The following is a 22,872-nucleotide window of genomic DNA, read 5'->3' as shown; positions in this document are numbered from 1 at the left end:
TGTGTGTGTCTATATGTTTTTGTTACTTGCTTTTCATAAATGCAATTGTGAGACTTTAGTGTTGTGTTCCTGCGTTTGGTTGAAAATCTAATTAATAATTTATATTCTTGTAGTAAGACACACACATTGTTTACATTACTTAGATTCAAACATTTGTTGTATTTAGTCTTAATTGGTATCTGAATTTTTCTTGCTTGTAAATCTCTTCAGCTGAAGAATAAGCTGTTGCCAAATATATTACCTAATTAAATATGATAAATAAATAAATAAATACATTGGAAATTCAATGTTTGTAAAGCATATATTCTGGTGATTCCCATTTTCATTTCCACCCAGAAGTTTTGGCCTCTTAGACAGGTCTCGGTCGGCAAGGACTCTTGGACAGGTCCCAGAGGGTGAGGACTGCCTTAGATGTAAATCAAGTTAGATGTGAGCATTTGCCTTTTCATGTGCAGTAAAAATATACATGGCTACAGAGTGAGGATCATGATTATTTTTGAGCTATAACTCAGGGCCCTAACCCTGTGTGGGGAAAGACCGGAGCAACAGCATTTTAAGTTTGCATGCCTATTAAGTGAATAATGTTGTTAATGAAGTGGGGCTCTCAACAGATTTCATGTTTTCTGCCAGGTACCAAAGGCCCCGAGGTTCTCATGTTTACAAGTATAATTTGATATTGCATGCCCAGTATATGTAATGTATGGTTCAAAGAGGGCATCTTGATGGTTTCTATAACCCGGTGGTCAAGTCCTTGGGGTGTGGTGAATGATCCAGGGGAACGACCCAGTCCAATATGGGTTGACACTTGGTTCGTGAGTGATGCATGTCAATTACCAGTTTTTTTTATGTGAAACCTCAAGAGTTATTTGCAATGTACATAATATCGCCCTAATATGCCAAGCCAACACTAAGTGATGAGATAAAAATTTCAAAAAATGTTGGCTTGTGTGTGTGTGTGTGTGTGTGAGAGAGAGAGAGAGAGAGATTTGAATTTTAAACATAGCTGTAACAATTTTTCAGTCCCATAGCTACAATGTTTGTTGTGTGGCACTTTATAGTGAATTCTAGCACTGGGGCATCATGCTGCAGACATGTAGCAGGATGTCCCATCCAGTCACATTATCCTGACACCAGGCCAACCAGGGGGCCCCCGAGTGGCCGAAGGCACTCACCATTACGGATCACTGCCATCTCACTTCTATCTGTGTGGGTTCGAGTCTTAGACTCAGCCAATGTGGGTACTTGAAAAAGTTTGCCAGTAGCTTCTCAAGAGTCGGTGGTTCTTTCTGGGGTTTTCCTGGGTTCTTCCTCCACCATTTATACTGACCGCAATGTATAACCTATCTTGTGCTGAAAAATGGTGTTAAACCCTATAACAACAACAACAACCAGGCTGACCAGTCTAATACTAACCTCTTCATACAATTTTTGTAAGTCTTTGGTACAACTCAACCTGGGTTCAAACCTGCGACCTCCCGCATAACCACAGCTAGCTAGGCCACTGGTGCGGTCAAATATGTTGGTACAATTCACCCATATAGGACTATGACTGACCCAAGTTTTGTGTATCTAGCTGTAGCAGTATAGGAGGATTTTAAAAACATAACTCACGTGCAGGGCCGGTGCAAGGGTATTTGGCACCCTTGGCAAACCATCCATCTTGTGTTCCGCCCACTCCCTGGTATTGCTTATTATAAACTGTTAATAGATGTTCGATTTGACAAATTATTAATTTTATTAATATATTTAGTTTACATATTTAATGATACTAAATGAATAACTGATAGTGTACTTCAGTTTTGGCACCCCACCAAACCTTGGAGCCAAAGACTGCCTCCGAATTTGCCTAGCGGTTAAGCCAGTCCTGCTCACGTACGTACATAAGGACAGATAATATTCCCGCGCTTTCAGAAAAATGTGAAGAATGGCTTTACAAACAGTGAACAATATAGGGACCACCACAAGGACCTAATTAACATCAATTTTTCAAATAATAGATTTACCAACAAACCCCTTGTCTGTACTAGGAAATTCTGAAACAATCTCTTTATGTGCTTCGCCTCATGTCTGAACTATCTAATGAATAACAACAAGAAGAAAATATACTAAATTAATTTGCCTTAGCTTACTGTATGTAATCCTCAGACACACACTGCAATGTTTTATGTACAGACATACCCACTGTGGATTTGTAATAATAATTGACTAGATTCTTCTGTTAAACCATCTGTCAAATGTACAGTGTAATATATCATTTTTTAACTCTTGAAATCTAATTACCGTAAAAAAATATCAAGGGCAACCAAACGGCAGAGAATTACCATATTTACCGCATATGTTGGGACACCGTATTTGTTGGCACACCATAAATTAATTTTAAAAGTAATTTTTTTGTGCACTGTATGTTCTGGGACACATCGTTTTTTCCGAGTCGTAAGTTGTGGGACACTTTTTAAATCATTCGAAAATTACATGTCGGAGATTTATCCAATTGTGGTTCTTCAAGATTCTTATCAAATGCGAGGATGTGACAGAGATAGTTTGCACAGCTCAAAATCCTTGGAGATATTACATCCATAACCAGTGGCAAATTTATAGGACTTTTGGCTAATTCAGTCACTTTCTCCTCCAACTACTCCGATCCAAATATTCAATGTTTCACCGATAAAACAGCAAATACTGGCAGCTTCAGAAAAACAAATCACCCTTTCTTAAAATCAACTCTCCCTACCTGAGTTGAGAAAAATCTAAATTCTGCCTTTGATAATGTACATTACTAATCAGAATTTTTTATACTGACAGAGAAGAGGATGTGAGAAAGACTGGCATCTTACAGAGGGAACGCTTGCAAAAAAAGCTCAGATAAACGTTGTTTCTTTAATAAGAAAAACAACAATAAATTTTAAAAGGTCACAGCATTAAGTTGTTTAGAGCATGAAAATGCAATCATCGTGATATGATAAAAGAAAGGAAAGTAGATGGATCACGTAGATTTCAAGGCCACTCTAACTTAGGTATCTATAGCTGGGAGAGGACAATTTATAATCTATAAAATATCAGAGAACAGGAGAGACAGAGAAAACTTTCTTATAAGACTTGCCAGAAACTAGACTGATGAACAACAAACAATGAAGACTGTAGCTGCAAATATTAGTTTCCTCTTAAACAAAGAGTCCAGTCTCTATAAAGCCATGGTAGCCCCATAGGCAGAGCATCGGATTTGCAATCCAAATGTCACAGGATCATTTCCTGCCCAGGCCACGTTGAATCAGGATGATAGCTAGCTTGAAGTAAAAATCTCTGGTGAAGGCAACCGTATGTAATAGTTTGCATCCAAAATCGTAGATTAGCCACTGAAAACTTTTGTCATATGGAAATGCTGGCATAAAGTTCGTTAATCTCTGCATACTATTTAAATGTGTGACTCTCTGCCCAGGAAATGTTGTGTTTATGCAAATGACAGACTGGCAGAAATAGAGCGAAACTCACTTACGAAGATATAAAGTTCTTTATTTCCCTTGTGGAACACTCAGAAAATCTCCAGGGATTACTTTTGGTTTCACCAGTTATGGCCATATTTGGTGTTGACATAATGAAATGGTTGTCCGCTGAGCAGTTGTTCTCCCTTCCATCCTCATGGGCGCCCATACTGAAATATCACGTATAACTAGCTTTTCTCAGATGAAGATGGTAAAGATTATATTATAATGATCAAAGACACGTTAGTGAAGTTCATACGCTTTATCACTGCCATGATAACAATGTTTTATCACATGACTACTGTGTTACTTTGATAAAATATACACATATCATATTTATTCAACATATAGCGCGGAAATACCAGCATAACTTCACAAACTGTCACTATGTATCCAAGGCACCCGAATACCATTCAACATTTATTCACTCCATTATTTCACTGTTTCGTCCAATGAAATAAATATCTTTCATCATTAATATAATAGTACATTTGTACACATTCAAAATAAAACTCACTGAATAATTTAATTCATGTGTTTGCCATATCTTTTTTCATAAATAAACAATAGGGGCAGTCTTCAATCATGGTGAATAATAAGTGTGTTTTATCTACCTGTTTGAGTTAATAAACAGTATCACCAGGATATATTGCTTATCAACAATATTTGAAGATAGAACTCGAATGGAAATGTTATTTTGATATATGTAGAAAACTTAAAAGAAGAAGGCATTTCTTCATCTGACAATAAATATTCATTCAAGAGTTAAAATTATTCAGATTGCTATGCATGCATCCACAGGTTACAAGGTAATTCTTACTGTGTGATTTAGAGATATTGTTTTCAGATCAATATTTATATTCTATTTATTGGGCTTTGTAACTTAATGACGATATAAAAGTTTGCTTGAGGTATTTGATATACTGACTGACCGTACAAAATTTTTAAAAGTGTAATTTGCTACATTAATGACCACACATACAAATCCCATGTACGAGTACATTGGAGAGAAAATAAAAAGGTGGGTAAGAAAAGACATGAAATGTGATTGCTTTTAGAGAGATACCTACCTGCGTGCAATATAATGTGTAGCAACTGTTGCAAGGATAAAATCAAAGGTTTCCTGCAGAATAATGATATTGGACCCAGTACATATTGAGCCATTTTGAGAAATACCTGAAAAATGACAAGAAGGAATGTTGCATTGCATACTATTCGGACACATTTCCATGTAACTACAGTGTAAAGTCATGCTAAGATGTACAGGTAGGTATGTACTTTTAGATGTCGCCACGTGTACGTTGTAATGTTAAAGAGTAAATAATCTATTGAAAATAACATATCATTTTCAGGGTTTTCTACATTACTTTTGACAATTATTTCTGCAAGTGAATAGTGAGAAATGAGTACTGGTAAACGTTTCTGTCTTTGAAGTGTAAAGATTTTTAAATTCCAATTTTGTTAATTTCACTCGCAATATTTAATTTTTAGAAGAAAAAAATAAATATTACATGTAATTAGTATAGACAAGCGGAATATACTGACCTTGCACTGCTCGATTACTATTATCCAGAAGTTTCATCCTGCAAAGAAGAATCTTTTAAATTATAAAATTCTAAATTATTCCTCTTTTTCTACTAGAAAATTAAAATATTTGTGCACTAATGTGGGACAACAGCAAATTGTTGGTTCTTTTTAAAAAAAAGAATGCAAATGAATGTTATATTGCTATGAATTCGAAACATTTTAAATTAAAAAGGTAAATGTGTCATAAGTATACATTTCTTCATTTTCTTATACTTAACTTTAAAGGTTTCCCCAGTCAATCATAGATGAATCAGCTCAGAATTGTGCTCAGATATGGTGCACTGTCTTTATTTAGTTTTATTTAGTTTATGTTATATTTTTATTTCGATGAGTTTGGTTAGCTCAGAACTTTGGGAGATTGGCTGTAATTGCCCCATATGGGTGATTATAAATTTGCTTTCTAAAGTTACTTGTTTCGTCACCGCACATGCCGTAAGTAAAACATTTAGTTTTCATGTTTTCCCACAAAGTGTTAAAATGGGGTATACAAGATGAACTTTGGACCTGTTCTGTATATAATAAATGTTGAAAAATGTAGAGAATATGGAAACATTCTAAATGAAGAAAATAACGAAATAACAAGAAGTAATTACATGTCTACAAATGGATATAGTGTTCATGAATAAGGAAATACAGGTCTGGCAGTAAGTTATCAACACCATATTGATTGGTGTGACGTAATACAGGTCTGGCAGTAAGCTATCAACACCATATTGATTGGTGTGACGTAATACAGGTCTGGCAGTAAGCTATCAACACCATATTGATTGGTGTGACGTTGCTTATTAGGTCAAGAGGTCAAGTTACATATGTGGCATTTTAAGTTTTGGTTCTAATTCTACATCCTAGATAAAATTTCTACTATGTAAACTGAAGATCTGAATGGTCTTACATTAAAAACATTTCTCGAATAATAATAATAATAATAATAATCATAGCAATAATAATAATGATAATAATAACTTCATGTGGATAAAGAGAATGATCATGAACAAATAGAAACAGTTACAATTATGTGATAACCTTATTTCTTATAAGACTTTGCGACTGTTCCTTCCTTTTTGTTAAAATGAACTTGTGTCGCCAAAATTTGGATCAAGATGTAAATGACGTGTTTACTGACATTTCCGAACTCTAGATTTATATCCCAAGTAATTCCAGTCGATGAACTCTTGAAAGTGGTAATCCAATGGATTTTCAGGAAAATTAGAGACTGTATGCATTCACACCTATATATGTTCCCGCTGCCACACGTTTTTTTTAGTTCCACTGAAAACACTCAACGCAGTCTTGGAAGGATTTTGGTAGTCGGCAATCTACCATATGTGGTTGTGAGTTCACACACACACACACACACATATATGTATCAGTTTAGTGGTGCTCATCCAAATTTGTTCTCCTTATTATAGTATATACCTTTTCTTGACTTAGGACCATTAGATTATTCTGGATAGCTTTGCTTATCTGTTGATAAGATGTAATCATTGGTTGTTCTACATATGTAACTCTTTGTATGTGCATGAATGCATGATATGATCCCTCGAAGACGTTGATCTACGCCTGAATGTACAAAACATTTAAATAGTCCTCACAAAACATTTTATTAATCGTCTTCTCGACATTTTCCAACTTTCTTGCCATTGTGTAGTATTTTCTGTGTCGGTTTTCAATCCTTTGGCAATTTTGTTTATAATTGGTTAGCTAGCTCTAATATTACATGAGTCTGCTTTCATAGCCGTAACAATTATTAACAAGTATAAATACATTTCTAATGCTAATATAGGAAACAAAATCTCATCCGTTGGAGTCAAATTATTCAAATGATATTTGCTAATAATTCAGTCTATATAGACCTGTATAAAATAAAATGTGTTGAACTATATTAGCAATTAAAAGTTATACATATATTAAGCTTACGCTGTCAGAGCTATCACGGTTGTGTTCTTTGCAACTGTGACTTGACTCCCTGCTCGTAACCAACTGTTCAACTCATCCAGTGCTTTTGCAGCACCTATCTCAGAGGAGTACTGAATGGTGGAACTCCATGGGGTATTTGCTAAGGACTGAAATAATAATAATAATAATAATAATAATAATCATAATAACTAGACATATTGCCTAGTAACAGCCAGCTCAGTCTGTTGGACTGAGTTTAAGTACAGAGGAACCTAGCTTAAACAAAAGTGAAATGAATCCAGTAATATAGTCACAAATCTAAAAAACATGATGAAGTTGCCATTAATAATGTATTATGTATCATTAACCACTCATTTCCTTTGATGGCAAGATCTCTTTAAGTTTCCAAATGAAGAACAACTCAGAAGGCAGATATTAAAATCCACACTCAAAGTTCCATATCATGAACATTTGAATACAGCTAAGCTGTACTCCCATTGCCATTTATCTGAAGGAAGAACCCCGGAAAACGCCAGGAAGAACCACCGACCCACGAGAAGCTACTGGCAAGCTTTCTCATGTACCCACATTAGCTGAGCCTGAGACTCGAACACACAAAGAAAGAGGTGAGATGGCAGTGATCTGGAATGGTGAGCATGTTAGACTACTCGGGTCCCCTGTGAGTGGATGTGGTTCATGCATGTATGTATATATATATATATATATATATATATATATATATATATATATATATATATATATATATATATATATATATATATATATACACACACACACACAAAATACTTCTTGATATATTCAAAGCAGTCTGAAATGCAAATTCCTGGGGACAATCTGGACAATCAGTCATAAATTTGGAAGTAGATTTTGCTGACGCTATGGTATACCACCAACAAACTTTATTTAATCTGCTGGAGATAATCTGGTATTATATGAATACAAAATATCTACTTAATTGTCCGGGTTTCCTATTACCCTCCCCACTCCATTTTAGATATTTTTACATTTATGTTGGGGCGTGGGTCAGAGCCACTTGCCTATTGAAAAGTAGGAATTTGCTGACACAAACTTACATGGAACCATATTTACGTGAAATCGACAGGAAAGTGATATTTCCCCCCCAAAAAAATTGTGATTATAACATTAGGTAGGTCTTTACTGCACTGACAGATGGTACAAAACTACTGTGTTAAGGAATAAATTTTTATCTGGTGCTCACTATTTGCATTACGACCTAAATCTGAAAACCTATGACATCAGAGTCCAATAGTCAAGCAATAACAACATCACCTTCGAATGTCATTGTTCATAAAATTTGAAAATATTAAATGAAAGTCGCGAAATGTTTTTCCAAAACGATGGGACACATAATTTTCAAATTTTTATTCCTAAAACAACTCCCAAAAAGCTGTCACTGTCAAAGCTATATTTATCCAGCAAAGAGCGCATATCAGAGTGGTAGGTACCAATCCTTGCTGATGCTTGGTGTTGATACAGATGATAAAACTGATCATGTATTGTTAGACAGTCATTATGCCCTTGATGGACTGAAATTGTAATGCAAAATTATGTAATGGATAACAAGTGGATCATCCATCCCAAAGATCTTGTGATTTCATTATGTAATCCATAACGACAAGCTCATATTGTTCCTTGATGATGTTCTAAGGGTGGTGGAGGATAATGATACCCCCCCCCATTGATGAGACTGCCATTTACCTAGACATACCTCTGATCATTTGGTTCTATATAAAGACAGTTTGTTTACAGATGATTGGGGAGATAACATAGCAATGGTCAGTGGGCAAAGAATATGTTCAATAACATGTTGAAAATAATTTATCTTGAATGGGGTTTTCCCAGGTTCTTCCTCCAGTTTTTAGACTGGCCGCAATGTATAGATAATCATGTGCTAAAAATTGTGTTGAACCCTACAACAACAACAACATTTGGAAAAGAAATCATTAATGTATGCAAAATATAGTTTCCACAGATAAGCTTTTCATGCAAGTTTTAAATACATGCTATTTAATTTAATATTTGAAGGTAAATTTAAACCTTCAAGATGTAAACCAAATTGTAAATGGACAATGAAAAAAAAGTCAGTCTTCAATATATCTTTAAATTTTAATTATTTTCAATGTTTTATTTTAAAAAGTTCTTTTTCTTCTATCTTGTTTGCTTTTACATTATCTCTTGAACTGAATTTTCAATACTTGTATATTCTTTATCCCTCCAGTACTGAATTTTTTCACATGACTGTTTCCTTTTACCCAAACTTTTGTGTCAAATGAATTCTGTCATCATTTAACTTAATCCATCGCCATTCAGACAAAAGTCCATAGAAACATGTGCTCTTTTTCATCACAGGATAGAGTGTCTTGTATGATCTTCTATTCTTAAAGACATACCGGTATGTTATAATTGCACAAAATTTAACATTATACAAATAATTTATTTTTCTCGGATAATTATAAATACATGGGGTGTAAAAAAAAACACTAATTGTTTTATTCCAACTATTTTAAGGATGCTGTGTATAGATGATGTATACAAAGCAGACAGATAAAATTCTATAAAAGTATTACTTTAAAGTATCAAGTCTCGCATTATATGCTGGTCCACATAACGTATACATAATTCTGAGTAGGAAACAAGCTGAACAGTTAAGTTTTTAAGTTTATTTTTATATCAAAAAGTGGATAAACATGATTAAACTAGGTCTGTCCAGGATCATGCTGGTTCCAAACATCTACTGTTAATACCTCCTCAATTGATAAGCAAGTAGTTTGATGCGGAACTTATGTCAATAACCAACCTGTCGAAAATAAATTGTATTCAGTAAAGGATATCCTCTCCATAAAATTGTATATTAAATGGTTATTTAAAAAAGATGCAAATTCCTTTCTAAACACAGTATATGAGATTTTAAAAGAAACCCATTAACTTTGATCAGACAAAAAGTCAGAGGTTCTTTACAGAGGTTTAAATACATTTTTCAAAGAGAACAAAGAATACATTTTCACAAATCAGAACCCTGTAAAAGAAAATCGTATTGATGTCCAGTACAAAGAAAAACTGCTTTATATTATCAGTATAATGTTGGCTTAAACAAATTAGTCTCACACGTAACTGGGGCCCCGAGTGGCCGAGTGGTCTAAAGAACTCTCCGTTACGGATCACTGCCATCTCACCTCTGTCTGCGTGGGTTCGAGTCCAGGATTCGGCCAATGTGGGTATGTGAGAAAGCTTGCCAGTAGCTTCTCGTGGGTCGGTGGTTCTTCTCGGGGTTTTCCCAGGTTCTTCCTCCACCATTAATACTGGCCGCCATGCATAGCCAATCGTGTGCTGAAAAATGGCGTTAAACCCCACAACAACAACAACTCACACGTAACTATACACCACCATGAAGTTTGAATAATTGTAGTGTCTAATAATGTGTACAAAGAAAACTTAGTCTGCCAATATTTTGGACCAACGTGTATTTAAAGAGATCCAAATGTGCAAGAAAACAGGATGTTGGATGCTAGTTTTGACAATATACGATGGACAGTATGTCCAGAAAGCACTCCACCATTGCTGTCATGAACAATACAGATCAGAGTTGTTTAAATAGGAAATGTATCCACGTTATACAATCAATGCTCCAGTTCGAGCATGCAGCTTTCTTTCTACAGTTTCAAAATGATTAATCTACTTCCGCAATTATGTCATACCATAAACATGTAATTCATGTCACATGACAGATAAAAATATCATTTCACACCACTAACATACAATTCATGTCACACCACAGACATACAAATCATGTCACACCAATGTAATAAAATTCATGTCACACAACAGACATATAAATAATGTCACATACAGTGTACATACAATTCACGTCACATCACGGTAACAATTCATGTCACACCACAGACAAACATTTAATGTCACACCACAGACATACATTTCATGTCACACCACAGACATACATTTCATGTCACACCATAGGCATACAATTTTCAAGAGCCTCCATTATAGTCATCTTTTAAGTTTTTTTTCCCCACACAAACAGAAGTAATCAGTTCACAAATTATAAGTGGAACTTAAGTCTGCATAAATGCTAAAACTCCTGATATAGGGGCTGGGAGTTGGATGAGTAATAACTCCTGATATATGGGGTACAAATTAGATGAGTGAAATTGCATGATATATGGGGTGGGCGTTGGATGAGTGAAAACTCCTGATATAAGGGGTCGGAGTTGAAGGAGTGAAAACTTCTGATAAATTGGGTGGGAGTTGGATGAGTGAAAACTCCTGATATAGGGGGTCAGAGTTGAATGAGTGAAAACTTCTGATAAATTGGGTGGGAGTTGGATGAGTGAAAACTCCTGATACATGAGGTGAGAGTTGGATGAGTGAAAACTCCTGATATATGGGGTACAAATTAGATGAGTGAAAATGCATGATATATGGGGTGGGTGTTGGATGAGTGAAAACTCCTGATACAGGGGGTCAGAGTTGAATGAGTGAAAACTTCTGATACATGAGGTGAGAGTTGGATGAGTGAAAACTCCTGATATAGGGGGTTGGAGTTGGAAGAGTGAAAACTCTTGATATATGGGTGTGAGTTGGATGAGTACAAATTCCTGATATATGGGGTGGGAGTTGGATGAATGGATATAAGTGTGGTAAATCAGTACCATTTTATAATACTTTTACGCTGTATAAAAATCACATCTTTCTGAGGCGCAAATAATAATGATAAATATCATAACTGGATTATCAATAAGTAAGAATGAAGTTATTTCTAAAATTAAACCATGGATTTACTACACTTAAACGCTGCAACAGACATCGGTGTTTATTTTGCCTTAACCTTTTCTGAAGATGTTTGATCTGGCATTTTAAAGATTTATGAACTTTCATAAGTTATAGCATATAATAATTTTATGTTGCAAAATACAAAAGTTTTATAACATATAATAGTTAGATGTTATTACATTAAGTGGTTTTATCCACTATTTTCATGTTAAAAACTCATTAGACCTTTCTCAAACATAATTCTTGAAACCTTATAAATTTTGGGGTGAATAGTTACTTGAATAAAATGCATCACCATGAGGTGGCATGCTTCACTGCCTCTGGAGCATTGCTGCAAACATCACCATGAGTTGGCATGCTTCACTGCTCCATGATCATTGCCATAAAAATTATCATGAGCATGCATGCTTGAACACTTCCCTTGGACCATTGCCACAAAAATCACCATGAGCTAGCATGCTTCACTATCCCTGGACCATTGCTACCAGAATCATCATAAGCAAGCATGCTTTGTCACACACACACACACACACACACACACACACACACTCGAGTTTCTAAGTTGCTCATACTAAAAGCTACTACTTGTATTACATCACTGATTAATCTTGATGTGTAGATTCTAGACATTTCATGTTTCAAAATTTCTATGATAAGGCACATATCTCAGAGAGTTTCCATAACGAATAGTGCTATTTAAAATGCTATTAAAATGAAATTTATTAATTTTTCCTTCATTTTCAAACAAATGTTTAGACCTAAATTTTCTTTCATTAGGTAAACGTTTTAACGCTGTGATAACATCATACAACTCATTAAGTTGTGACAATTAGATTTGGGGCCAAAAAAGCATCTGTGCCAAATATCACATATAGAAAATAGGTTGAAAATAATGTAATGTGTCCCACTGAACTCTTGTCACCAGTACACCAATATGATTCCATACACTAGTCATGACATCTGTCACCATTACACCAATATGATTACATACACTAGTCATGACATCTGTCACCAGTACATGAATATGATTACATACACCAGTCAAGACCTCTGTCACTACTACACCAATATGATTACATATATCAGTCATGACCTCTGTCACCATTACACCAATATGATTACATACACCAGTCATGAACTGTCACCAGTACACCAATATGATTACATATATCAGTCATGACCTCTGTCACCACTACACCAATATGATTACATATATCAGTCATGACCTCTGTCACCATTACACCAATATGATTACATACACCAGTCATGAACTGTCACCAGTACACCAATATGATTACATACACCAGTCAAGACCTCTGTCACAGTACACCAATATGATTACATACACCAGTCATGACCTCTATCACCAGTACATGAATATGATTACATATAGTCATAAACTCTGTCACCAGTACACCAATAAGATTACATACACCAGTCAAGACCTCTGTCACAGTACACCAATATGATTACATACACCAGTCATGACCTCTGTCACCAGTACATGAATATGATTACATATAGTCATAAACTCTGTCACCAGTACACCAATAAGATTACATACACCAGTCATGAACTCTGTCACCAGTACACGAATATGATTACATACACTAGTCATGAACTCTGTCACCAGTACACCAATATGATTCCATACACTAGTCATGACTTCTGTCACCAGTACACAAAAATGATTACATACACTAGTCATGAACTCTGTCACCAGTACACCAATATGATTACATACACCAGTCATGACCTCTGTCACCAGTACACCAATATGATTACATATATCAGTCATGAACTCCGACACCAGTACACCAATATGATTACATACACCAGTCATGACCTCTGTCACCAGTACACCAATATGATTACATATATCAGTCATGAACTCTGACACCAGTACACCAATATGATTACATACACTAGTCATGACCTCTGTCACCAGTACACCAGTATGACTACATACACCAGTCATGACCTCTGTCACCAGTACACCAATATGATTACATACACCAGTCATGACCTCTGTCACCAGGACACCAATATGATTACATACACCAGTCATGACCTCTGTCACCAGTACACCAATATGATTACATACACCAGTCATGAACTCTGTCACCAGTACACCAATATGATTACATACACCAGTCAAGACCTCTGTCACCAGTACACCAATATGATTACATACACCAGTCAAGACCTCTGTCACCACTACACCAATATGATTACATATATCAGTCATGACCTCTGTCACCATTACACCAATATGATTACATACACCAGTCATGACCTCTGTCACCAGTACACCAATATGATTACATACACCAGTCAAGACCTCTGTCACCTCTACACCAATATGATTACATATATCAGTCATGACCTCTGTCACCATTACACCAATATGATTACATACACCAGTCATGACCTCTGTCACCAGTACACCAATATGATTACATACACCAGTCATGACCTCTGTCACCAGTACACCAATATGATTACATACACCAGTCAAGACCTCTGTCACCAGTACACCAATATGATTACATACACCAGTCATGACCTCTGTCACCATTACACCAATATGATTACATACACCAGTCATGACCTCTGTCACCAGTACACCAATATGATTACATACACCAGGCAATACCTCTATCACCAGTACACCAATATCATCACATACACTAGTCATGAACTCTGTCACCATTACACCAATATGATTACATACGCTAGTCATGATCTCTGTCACCAGTACACTAATATGATTACATACGCTCTGTCACCAGTACATCAATTTGATTACATGCACTAGTCAGGACATCTGTCACCATTAAACCAATATGATTACATACACCAGTCAAGACCCTGTCACAGTACACCAATAGCATTACATGCACCAGTCATGACCTCTGTCACTAGTACACCAATAAGATTACATACACCAGTCATGACCTCTGCCACCAGTACACCAATATGATTCCATACACCATTCAAGATCCTGTCACAGTACACCAATATCATTTCATACACCAGTCATGGCCACTGTCACCAGTACACCAATATGATTACATACACTAGTCATGAACTCTGTCACCAGTACACCAATATGATTACATACAAAAGGCATGACCTCTGTCACCAGTACACCAATATGATTACATACACCAGTCATGAACTCTGTCACCAGTACACCAATATGATTGCATACTCTAGTCATGACCTCTGTCACCAGTACATGAATATGATTACATACACTAGCCATGACATCTGTCACCAGTACACCAATATGATTACATACACTAGTCATGACCTCTGTCACCAGTACACCAATATGACTACATACACTAGTCATGAACTCTGTCACCACTACACCAATATGATTACATACACCAGTCATGACCTCTGTCACCAGTACACCAATATGATTACATACACCAGTCATGACCTCTGTCACCAGTACACCAATATGATTGCATACTCTAGTCATGACCTCTGTCACCAGTACACCAATATGATTACAGACACTAGTCATGACCTCTGTCACCAGTACACCAATATGATTACATACACTAGTCATGACATCTGTCACCATTACACCAATGATTACATACACCAGTCAAGACCCTTTCACAGTACACCAATAGAATTACATACACCAGTCATGACCTCTGTCACCAGTACACCAATAAGATTACATACACAAGTCATGAACTCTGTCACAGTACACCAATATCATTTCATACACAGTCATGACCTCTGTCACCATTACACCAATATGATTACATACACCAGTCATGACCTCTGTCACCAGTACACCAATATGATTACATACACCAGTCATGACCTCTGTCACCATTACACCAATATGATTACAAACACTAGTCATGAACTTTGTCACCATTACACCAATATGATTACATACACCAGTCATGACCTCTGTCACCAGTACACCAATATTATTACATACACCAGTCATGACCTCTGTCACCAGTACACCAATATGATTACATACACCAGTCATGACCTCTATAATTTCACTATGATCTCCAAAGATAGCCACTCGCTATAGCATATATACACTTCTCCTTTGTTCAGTTTCTTTTAATATTTTGCACAGAATTTGAATGCATACTATTCCTAATTTAGTTTCTAATACACTCTGCAAAATCTGGACTAATTTAATGTGTAAACATACTCATAATCAATGAAACTTATGCATTTTTTAAAATAAAATAAAAGACCCACCATGTCGGCCTATTCTGCGCAACGATACGTCATTTCTCTAAACATTTGATCATGTGCTATTTTGGGTCAAAAATCCATTTTATATCCAGAAAATAGAATCGTACATTAATTAGGAAAAGTGATATTGATAAAGTGTACAAAAATATCCCACATATAGCCTCGAAATGCACATAAAAATGTGATTTCTAAATGGCAACGTGAAGACCCCACTCCATGACCTTTTTGAACCCACTGGTGCTCCACGCGAGCTTGATGTTGAGAAGAAAAATACAATAATCTAAAGGAAAAATTCATCCAGTGTGTCAAAAATACCTTAGATTACCCGCATGGCCCGTTCTGACATAGGACCCTCTCTGTCATAATATATAATATATATATATATATATATATATATATATATATATATATATATATATATATATATATATATATATATATATATATGTATTAAGACAGAGAGGGTGCTATGTCAGAACGGGTCATGGGGGTAATCTAATATATTATAACAGAGAGGGTCATATGTCAGAATGGGTCATGGGAGTCATCTAAGGTATTTTTGTCACTGTATGATTTTTTTCCTTTAGATGATTGTTTTTTTTTAACATCAAGCTCGCGTCGAGCACCTGTGCTTGAACCTGTAACTCAAAAAATTCGGTTTACTATGAATCTTTTAGAATCATAAAAATAAATACATTTTATAAAAGATGGAAAAGTGTACCTTAAAAAAATGTATTTTTTATCCAAGTTTCCAAGATTTACAAAATCGTCTGCTACCCAACATGTCTACTTGCCGCTTAAAGAAAAATTCTCAACAAATTCCCCGGCGTATAGTTTGTTTCTAAATTCTGTAGTAATTTTCCCCAACCAATAACACATTACATCATATTCATTGTTGTTTCTCTTCCACTTATTTTTCATAAAATTTTGAACTTTACTAACTTTTTACAAGATCGGTTTAGCTTGCTTAATATCTCTTGCCATTTATTGTCATTTTTAGGTTGGATTTTGTAAAACACGCTATAAACCTGACCTAATTACTCGACTGAACTGCTGACAGAAACAGTCCAAAGTAATATATTTCATTTCTATAGCAAGATGGATAAACATTACATCTTTTCAAAACTATGCACAGAATAGGCCGACATATCACTAGTCAGGAAAACAAGGGGCTTGTATCCGCTGTGTCCAAAATTAATATTATTTTGAAAAGAATATTCTGGTGACAAATGTATCTTTTCAAATGGTAAGTATTGCTGTATTTTATTTTTGTCAATCGCACGAATTCGGTATGCTTCAATATTGGAAACGAAAACCTTAGGTGCGTAGAAATGCCTGACAGCAGTGTAAAGGTAATTGCTTGTGTAGCAAGTTACTTACGTTTGCAATGTATATATCGGTAACTGCTATCCTTATCATAAACTGTGAGTCGTCCAATAGTGAAAAACGTCGATTAACCTGAACAAGAAATTGGAAGAAAAGGAACAGTTTTAGTTTGTGTTAGAGGACCTAATTAAAATCTCATTTAAAATAAAATTCTCCATACAAGGAGTTGAGTAATCTGCATCGTGTACAATCTTAATCTTAACATAGGATTACAATTGTGGGATCCTCAACAATGGGAGACAACCAATTGTTCTTGCCTTGGCGATGGAATGGCAAACAAAACTGAAGGACCGCTTTAATCACGTGCAAAATATCTGATAAAGTTTTAGGAAGATAATTTTAAAAAAATAGACAATAAAGTGATCAATGCAGTCATTCGAGCTGCATGTTAAACTTCGCTCAGACTAGACCAACAAGTTGTTCACCACCTTTTTTTTTATTGTTTGACCGGCGGCCAGTAAAAAAAAAAAAAAAAAAAAAAGGTGGAGAACTTCTTGTTGGTCTACGCTCAGACATGTTAAAAACTTCGAGAACCTCATATTAAGCAAATAGTCACCGCCTTGTTTGATCCGCTCCGGTGACTTGTGGTTAGAGCGTCCGCTTCGGATGCGGGAGGTCGTGGGTTCGATCCCCGACCGAGTCATACCGAAGACTTACAAAAATGGTATAGGGGCCCCGATTGGCCGAGTGTTCTAAAGCGCTCTCCGTTACGGATCACTGCCATCTCACCCCTGTCTGCGTGGGTTCGAGTCTAGGATAGCTTCTCGTGGGTCGGTGGTTCTTCCCGGGGTTTTCCCGGGTTCTTCCTCCACCATTAATACTGGCCGTCATGCATAGCCTATCGTGTGCTGAAAAATGGCGTTAAACCCCACAACAACAACAACAAAAATGGTACTAACAGCTGCCTCGCTTGGCGCTCAGCATTAAGAGGTCAGTGTTAGGACTGGTCGGCCTGGTGTCAGAATAATGTGACTGGGTGGGACATCATGCTACATGTCTGCGGCATGATGCCTCAGTGCTTGACATCACTATAAACTGCCACACTGCAGACATCGTAGCAATATGACTGAAAAATTGTTAAAGCTACGTTAAAATCCAAATCACATCACATTGTTTGATCCAAGTGCTCGTTTCGTCTTAAATAATTAATTTCGCCCCGCCCCCACCACTAACACTCACCTCAAGGTATAACGATACCAATTGCGCAAGTCCAGGTGGGCGGAGCATAAGGTGTAGGAACATTGCATTCAGAAATCAAGAACAACACTAGCTGTGATTAGTGCATTATGTAAGAGTTGTACTTTCTGTTAGGCTTTTAAAAAGTTAAGCCTCTTGGCAACATGTGGTTGTGATAATTCCTATCTAGGTCATAGTTTTTATTTTTTATGACTTTTTGAATATGTGGTACACGTGGTTGAAACTGAGTCTGTTGTGACTAGATAACTCTTACCAATGTCTAGTTCCAGCAGAGTTATCTTTCTTAAATGCATTGGAGTACCTGGTTTTGTCCTTGTCAAATAGATAATGTAGCATTGTTCTATATGACAGCGTGTGGCATGCATGCTGAGATATGATATAACGTATATTTATTTCACAAAACATCAGCATTGAGGTGTATGGAAAAACATTTGGTACCGTGATACCTCAAGCACGTTTGGGGATATTGAATAAGTTATGTGTGCGCGCATGTCGTACGTGGAAAACAGTGGAGGCATCGTTGTGCTCTGGGTTGTATCCCATGATACTATTTCATCCGAGAAGGCCATCAACTTGTTTTAAAGCGGTCTTGTATATAATAAAATGACTAAGTATTTTAACGATTGTATCTGCTATTTCCTTTGGATTTGTTCTGCATGCCATTTGGGGTGGTTTCATAAACGTACTGAGCACGAAATAGTCCGGGTTGTGCCTATGTGCCTTTAAATCCTTCATGTACATTTGTTTGAGAGCTTAAGGGATTCATGAATACGTGTTAAATTTGCTGTTGCACATGTCTCTGCGTTAAAGGGGTACACGACAGAATATGTTGAATTCGGTCTCTTACTGACAAGGTATGGTTGAACTGATAGCTGGAATGAGATTAAAACAAATATATGATAATTATAGGTAACTTAATTTGTATCGGAAAATATAAACGAGTTTTGTCTTCTAAATAATACTGCACGACCTTGGGAGTGTAGTATTAGTCAGAATAAAAGGAGTTCTTATTTCCCCATACAAATACAGTAATTTTTTAATTATATAGTCATTTTGGTTATTTTTGTACCTAAGGCTTAATAATAAAAAGATTACACTAAAAGAAACAAAGTAATTGAATGTATGCTAGATTCAAAACAAATACACAAGTGTAGATTCGTGAATACACAGTAACAATGGCAATAGGCATATAGCTCCGCCTAGCGACCATTGAACTTCGTTGTTCGCTCGATATTAGTTATTTTAAAAAAAATCTTGTTTTGGTCTACTTAAAATTGAAAGATAGAGTCGTATTGTAACTAAATATGCAATGAAACAAATTCTGCAGTTGGTCTGGAATGAATGGATTTGTTTTTCTGTTAATCCAACTAATTTTTCTTTGTTGCTTGGGGCGCATTGGTTTTTAATTTATTGATGAGTCAATACGTATGATGTACATGTGAATGGAGCAGGGAACTGTCATTGAATCAACCGCACTTCTGTTTCTGTTCTGTCCTTTGATTGCTTGGAATCATAATGTGTTAAACATATTAAATCTACCAATTAAACTTATCAAAAAGACGCTATGGAATGTCACATTTATTTTTGCTGAGTACTTTGGGAGAATGTGATTTCAGTTGGAAATGTAGTCAGAATTACAGTACGATTCCATGGTGTGCATTAAGTTTTGGAACAAATGGCATGGGTCATATCATTCGGATTTGAATAATTAACTAAGAAAGCAGATTTTGAGGACATTCAAGATGCACATGTAGAAGTATATTATTGCCATTCTTATTATCAACTAAAGAAATATTTTCCCCTGTCAATGCGTGCTCGCTGTTGGAGGGACCCCACCCATGACCTGCATTGCTTCTATTATTAGCCTAATATGGTATAAAAATAGTTAAACTGGGAAAATTGTAAAGCAGCTGTTGTTTGACAATCCATTTAGCCAACGGAAACACTACTTTCTCGTCGTCTTGGCCCATTGGATCTGGTGCTCTTAGTTTCTTACCCAAACCTTCAGTTGGTTTTTCATCATGAATTTATTATTTTGACTGACTTGTAAAATGGCACGTCTCTGAGAGATATACGATAGGTCTTGTCCTCGATGTGCTTTTCTATGTTATTTTATAGACACTAAGAGCACCAGTCATAGCCTGAACTAGTCTATTTGTGAAAAATTATTAATATTTCTCATAAACAACCTTTAATTATAAGAATGGTATTTTAATTTACTGTGTATCTCACGTTTATTGTTGACATTGTTAATATCACGTTCATTCATATGCTTGCTTGAAAGTTTGTGTGTGTGTGTGTGAAACAGTGAATTCGTCTACATCGTTAACTTTATCATCTCTACTTTCAAATGGACGAAATGGCTTGTTTAGGTCACACACAAACAGATCAAATCAACCAAAATACTAATACATGATTGTACGTGGTTTGTTTACAAAGTAGTTTCTAAAACACGATACTATATGTAGACACACTAGTCCTGTAGTATGATGCCGTGTAGTATGGAAAATACCGCACGATTCTGACAATGTAACGTTAACGGAGAATTTGTTTTAGCTAATAATAATCTGTATTTATTATTTTATTATTATGCATTCTTTCAGATGTTACACATCTCCTCTGGTTAAAAAAAAATGTTGAATCAGTCGATGCAGTGACCTGATAATTATTTTGCCGAAGAAGTATATTTTGTACAAGATGATAAAAATGCAAACTTACTCGATCAATCAGAAACATATAGACATTTCTTATATCTGCATTGCTGTCATATGCATTGGGAAAATATTCACTGACGATATTTCTCAACCTGAAATTAGAAAGGTACAACAATGGAGTTTAATCTTAGAGATACATACGGACAGAACTTATACTTAATAATGAATTAGGAAAAATGCACAGTGTGCTGTGAATATAGCTCGAACACATTATTAAGTTTCCACCTTAGCATTGTGACCTGTATTTAATGTATGGTGTTTTGTGAATATAGCTCGAACACATTATTAAGTTTCCACCCTAGTATTGTGTCCTGTATTTAATGTATGGTGTTTTGTGAATATAGCTCGAACACAGTATTAAGTTTCCACCCTAGCATTATGACCTGTATTTAATGTGTAGTGTTCTGTGAATATAGCTCGAACACAGTATTAAGTTTCCACCCTAGCATTGTGACCTGTATGGTGTTCTGTGAATATAGCTCGAACACAGTATTATGTTTCCACCCTAGCATTGCGACCTGTATTTAATGCATGGTGTTCTGTGAATATAGCTCGAATGCAATACTACGTTTGCAATCTATCATTGTCACCTGGATTTAAAGGCTGTCACTTAAACTTGAAATTGACACATTAGTTTTGCCATAGAAATACGTAAGTTTTAAACGGATACACTAGTCTTGTCCTTGTTGTTGTTGCTGTTGTTTTGTTGTTGCTGTTGTAGCGTTTAACGCCATTTTTCAGCACACGATAGGCTATACATTTCGGCCAGTATTAATGGTGGAGGAAGAACCCGGGAAATGCCCGTAAAGAACCACCGACCCTCGAGAAGCTAATGGCAAGCTTTCTCACGTACCCACATTGGCCGAATCAAAGACTCGAACCATGCAGACAGAAGTGAGATGGCAGTGATCCATAACGGAGAGCGCTTTAGACCACTCGGCCACTCGGGGCCCCTCTTGTCGTAGAGATACGTAAAAGATTCAATAGTATTGCCATATAGATATTTAGTCTGGAAACGGATAAAAGTCTTCTCCTAGAAATATGAAGTTTGAAATTGAAAATATTTTAAAGAATTGAGCCATGGTCTTCACACCGTTAGCAATATGGTGTTTTTAATTAGTTAGATTTAGATAAGCATACAAAAATCAATGGGTCGGGTGAAACCCATTATGTATTTTTTAGCTCTTTCATGACATAATGTTTCCATCGACTACTAAAGTTTGACTGATTGCAGATTAAATGTATACATACGTTTAATTGATATCGTTGGCTTAAGCAGTTCGCGAAATATTCAATTTTTTTATTAAAGCAATGTTTCCACAAGCAATATATAATGTATGGTGCTTAATAACCGCAGCACGATATCAGTTGGTGTAATTTCTCTATTGCACGACAGCTTTGAAATCTTGTTTAGTGAAGTGCTCCATATCTCTTGTTGGAGCGCTAATGTTGACCAAAGAACATGGTAACCAAATACCTTTCTCGTGTAATTTGAAACCGAACAATTAGCATAAGTACATAGCGTTTTATATTCA

General features: G+C 35.9%; 1 protein-coding gene across 4 annotated transcripts in view; it reads right to left on the bottom strand.

The window, feature by feature from the left end:
• The window catches only part of LOC149779869 (uncharacterized), a 135,020-nt gene that overhangs the window by 79,766 nt on the left and 32,382 nt on the right, over nt 1-22,872 (bottom strand). For all 4 annotated transcript variants that reach the window (XR_016414949.1, XM_089936541.1, XM_089936543.1 and 1 more), the window contains exons 3-8: nt 21,342-21,429; nt 17,421-17,498; nt 6,984-7,129; nt 5,025-5,062; nt 4,550-4,655; nt 3,494-3,649 (exon numbers count right to left, since the gene is read on the bottom strand). Coding sequence is in view for 3 of the 4 variants with exons in the window: in XM_089936541.1 (XP_089792667.1) it covers nt 3,494-3,649; nt 4,550-4,655; nt 5,025-5,062; nt 6,984-7,129; nt 17,421-17,498; nt 21,342-21,429 (612 nt within the window). In the remaining variant the exon portion in view is untranslated. The remainder of the gene's footprint in view (nt 1-3,493; nt 3,650-4,549; nt 4,656-5,024; nt 5,063-6,983; nt 7,130-17,420; nt 17,499-21,341; nt 21,430-22,872) is intronic.

Source organism: Sinohyriopsis cumingii, chromosome 16 (genome assembly GCF_028554795.1).
Source record: "Sinohyriopsis cumingii isolate HCF-2022 chromosome 16, ASM2855479v2, whole genome shotgun sequence".
Classification (NCBI taxonomy): domain Eukaryota; kingdom Metazoa; phylum Mollusca; class Bivalvia; order Unionida; family Unionidae; genus Sinohyriopsis; species Sinohyriopsis cumingii.
This window is presented reverse-complemented; position numbering and strand designations above follow the sequence as displayed.